Source organism: Arachis duranensis, chromosome 7, assembly GCF_000817695.3.
Source record: "Arachis duranensis cultivar V14167 chromosome 7, aradu.V14167.gnm2.J7QH, whole genome shotgun sequence".
Lineage (NCBI taxonomy): Eukaryota > Viridiplantae > Streptophyta > Magnoliopsida > Fabales > Fabaceae > Arachis > Arachis duranensis.
In genome coordinates this window covers 75,160,148-75,163,703 of record NC_029778.3, presented here as the reverse complement: position 1 = coordinate 75,163,703, position 3,556 = coordinate 75,160,148, and the positions used below count along the sequence as shown (strand labels likewise).

Sequence of the window (3,556 nt, the reverse complement as noted above, 5' to 3'; positions counted from 1 at the left end):
GAGTTGCAACATTAATGACACAATCCCTAATTATCTTGGAAATTTTAAAAATTTGAAAACATTGTAAGTGCTACATTACTGATATTCTTTTTGGACATTTTTTGTTGCTCATATTAAGAATATAATTTTTAGATCATTTATAAGTATGAGACGATCTTATTTTATTACTGATGAATTATTTTTAGAATTGAATAGAATTATCTTATTTTTATTTCAAATATAGTATCAGAATTTATTTAATTTAATATTATTGGACCACTTATTTATAATATTTATGCTCTAAATAATCATTTTTTGTCATAAAAAGAATATATTATAATTCTCATATTTTTTAATGATATGATATCTAAATGATTTATAAGTATAAAAATATTTTTATCTCAGAAACTAATTTTTGAAGCTGAATTAGATCTACTCCATCTAAATTCTAATAATAAGGGTATTGTTAACTTTAACCTTTCTTTTTTTTTGGCTTACCATTATTAATTGTTTTATGATCCTTTGTCTTTATCTTGCAGAGACCTCAGCTATAACAAATTAGGAGGAGAAATTCCAGAGTCTCTTACATCGCTATCAAGTATAAAGTACATGTAAGTAAAGTAGTTGACATTACATATGTATTTCATGTAAGGCCAATTCTATGGTGTCTATAAATTGGTGTCTAAATTCTGCTTAACTTATTTTTTGTAGTAAGTTTTAATTTTTTAAAAATTATTTATTATTATATCTTTTAAATTAAATATTATTTTTTAATTTTTTTTAGTAAATAGACAACATCTTTTAGACACCGTAGCATTCACCCTTAACACCTCCATGTAATTCATAAGAAAGCAAATTAAACATAAAGAAATTTTCCAGCTGGGTCTTGAATCAATGACAGCATCATCTGCCTTATTGGGAGCTGTATTTAAGTTCGAATTTTTAATAAAAAATATAGAATTCATGTTAATAATAATAATAATGGGTGAGTAAATAGATGTGTAAAATTGGAGTTGTCGAATTCATCGACAAAAAAAATTATAAAAAAATTTTGTTTTACATAATGTAGAGAACATTTTTTTATTTGCACATAAGAAAATATTTTCTACATATGAACAGGAATAGCCAATTTTCTACAATTAACGGTGTATTATTATTACATCAACAAAAATAATTAATTTTTAATTTTATTATTTAAAAAATTATTTAAATATATAAATCTGTTTGAACGATTATATAAATTTTTTTAGTATGTTAATCAATCGAAACTAAATTTATAGTGTGTGTAGGTTCAACAATGACTCATACATTTATCCAATCATACATGCACTGAATTAGGCTTTTGAATTTTGATATTGTTTTTTTTTTTCTTCATTTAGATATTTAACTGGAAACATTCTCACTGGACAAGTGCCCGCCGATTGGACTGCATCCATGTGAGTTCTTATATAAATTGCTCCTATGCTTAATTAATTAGTCCAATCTGTTAAATAAATTATTCATATGGTTTTACTTATTCATTTAAATTTTTAAAATAAATAATTTGATAACATAATATATATATATATTAGAATTATGTAACCAGCAGAGGAAGGTGAGCCATTGGATGAAATCTCACACCAATCTCACACCATCAAATTATCATTGATGGCTAGTTGATGACTAACAATCACAAAAATTGCTGGCCCTTATATTTTTCCATTCTAAAATTCTATCTCTGTTATTTTCAAATATTTTGAATATTCTTCTTTTGAAGTAAAAAATATACTGAAAATACTTTTTTTCCCTTTTCTCCTTTTATTTTTTTTTTGTCTTTCCTTTCCTCTTTTTTCTTGCTCTTCTTTAAGTAAAAAGCGTAGCGATTTTCCCAGTAATAAATTATTACACAAAACGTGTGCACAGAGATCTTTCATATAACAACTTCACCAACTCCCCACAAACAGTGACATGTCAAACGTCAAGCATGTAAGAAATATTGCTTTTTTTTTCTTTTTTTTTTCACCTTCTTTTATATATATATTTCATGAAATTGTCTTAATTAGCCTTAATTAACATATTTCTTATTTACCGTAGGAACTTGTTTGCGAGTTTTGCAAAAGGCAACAACACGTAATTATTATCTATACTCTTTAATTTCCTTTACCTATTTGTGAAACTTATGGACGTATAAAAATATTATGTGTATATAAAAAATTAATTATTAAATTATTTATTATAAATTTATGTATAATATATAAATGATTAATTTAATGGTTAATTTTTTATATACACTATTAAAATTATATTACAACTAATTTTTTTCCCCACTGAATGTCTCTATGGATCGCCTGTTTTTCTTTAGAGGACCTCTTTCTTGTGGGCAAAGCAAAGGAATATGCCCAAAATGTAAGTTGATGTGATTTATTTGTTTATTTATTTATTGTGTACTTGACTATTAACGGTATGGATGGCAGTTAATGTAATTAAATTTGAGAATTTAGAGGATAATAAATTACTAGAATAGGATTGATAGTTTATGTTACTAGTAAAAAATATAAAAAAATACGAAAAATAATTAATTTTTTTAAAAATTTAAAAATGTAATAAAAAAATCAAATATTAAATATATTTTTAAAAAATAATTTTAAATATTAAATTTTTTATGTAGACTTTTACAAGTATTACTAAAAAAATAAAATATTTTTATCTTTAAAATTTGAAATTTATATTAAGTAAAATTATTTTATCTTATTTTTTGTGAATGACCAAAATTTTAAAAAATAAAAAAATTATAGACCAAATTTTGTGCTTTTTTTTTGTTAATTTTTAAATAGTTATTTCAAATATTTTTATAAAATATTATATCAAATAGACAAGTGGTTTGTTATTTATAAAAAATATGATGTTTCATTATTTTTATCATATTTTTAGATTATTTCGGAGTTTTATTGATCACTTTTATCTTTTAAAGTTATTTTTGTTAGTGACTAATTTAACTGTTTAGGTAAATTTAAATTGTGAATTATAGATAAAATAATATATTATATGAGTTAAATGAGTTCATTTTAGACTTTTGTTTCTCATTTGGCAGACTATTATTCTTTCCATATAAATTGTGGTGGAGATAGTAATGTACAGAAAGGAAGGATAATATATGAGAGTGATTCATATAAGGGAGTGCCATTTAAGAAAAGTAGAGCTGAATCATCAAATTGGGCAATTAGTACAACTGGTGTTGATTTCATGGATAATGTTCATCAGTACGACCTTATCCAAGAAAATGAAACCAAACTTGACATAGTTGATGATGCTGATCTTTATACAAAGGCACGTGGTTCTCCCATTTCTTTGACTTACTATGGCTTTTGCCTGGCAAATGGAAACTACACCGTCAATCTCCACTTTGCAGAGATCGTTTTTATCAATGGCACCACATATAAGAGCCTAGGAAGGCGTATATTTGATGTATACATTCAGGTATTTATTTGATTATAAAGTTTGTGAATCAAAATAATTAAGCCATGATTAGTCAAAATTTTTTTTAATTTAATTTTATTTATATAATTTTTTATATTTTGATTTTTTTATTTTACTCTCT

At 23.9% G+C, this 3,556-nt stretch overlaps 1 protein-coding gene across 1 annotated transcript in view; it reads left to right on the top strand.

Moving 5' to 3' along the window:
- LOC107459599 (probable leucine-rich repeat receptor-like serine/threonine-protein kinase At3g14840) overlaps positions 1-3,556 on the top strand; it is a 14,841-nt gene that overhangs the window by 5,560 nt on the left and 5,725 nt on the right. The window contains exons 11-16 of the mRNA XM_052251645.1: positions 519-590; positions 1,359-1,415; positions 1,882-1,944; positions 2,053-2,088; positions 2,321-2,364; positions 3,050-3,435. Of these exons, the coding sequence (XP_052107605.1) occupies positions 519-590; positions 1,359-1,415; positions 1,882-1,944; positions 2,053-2,088; positions 2,321-2,364; positions 3,050-3,435 (658 nt within the window). The remainder of the gene's footprint in view (positions 1-518; positions 591-1,358; positions 1,416-1,881; positions 1,945-2,052; positions 2,089-2,320; positions 2,365-3,049; positions 3,436-3,556) is intronic.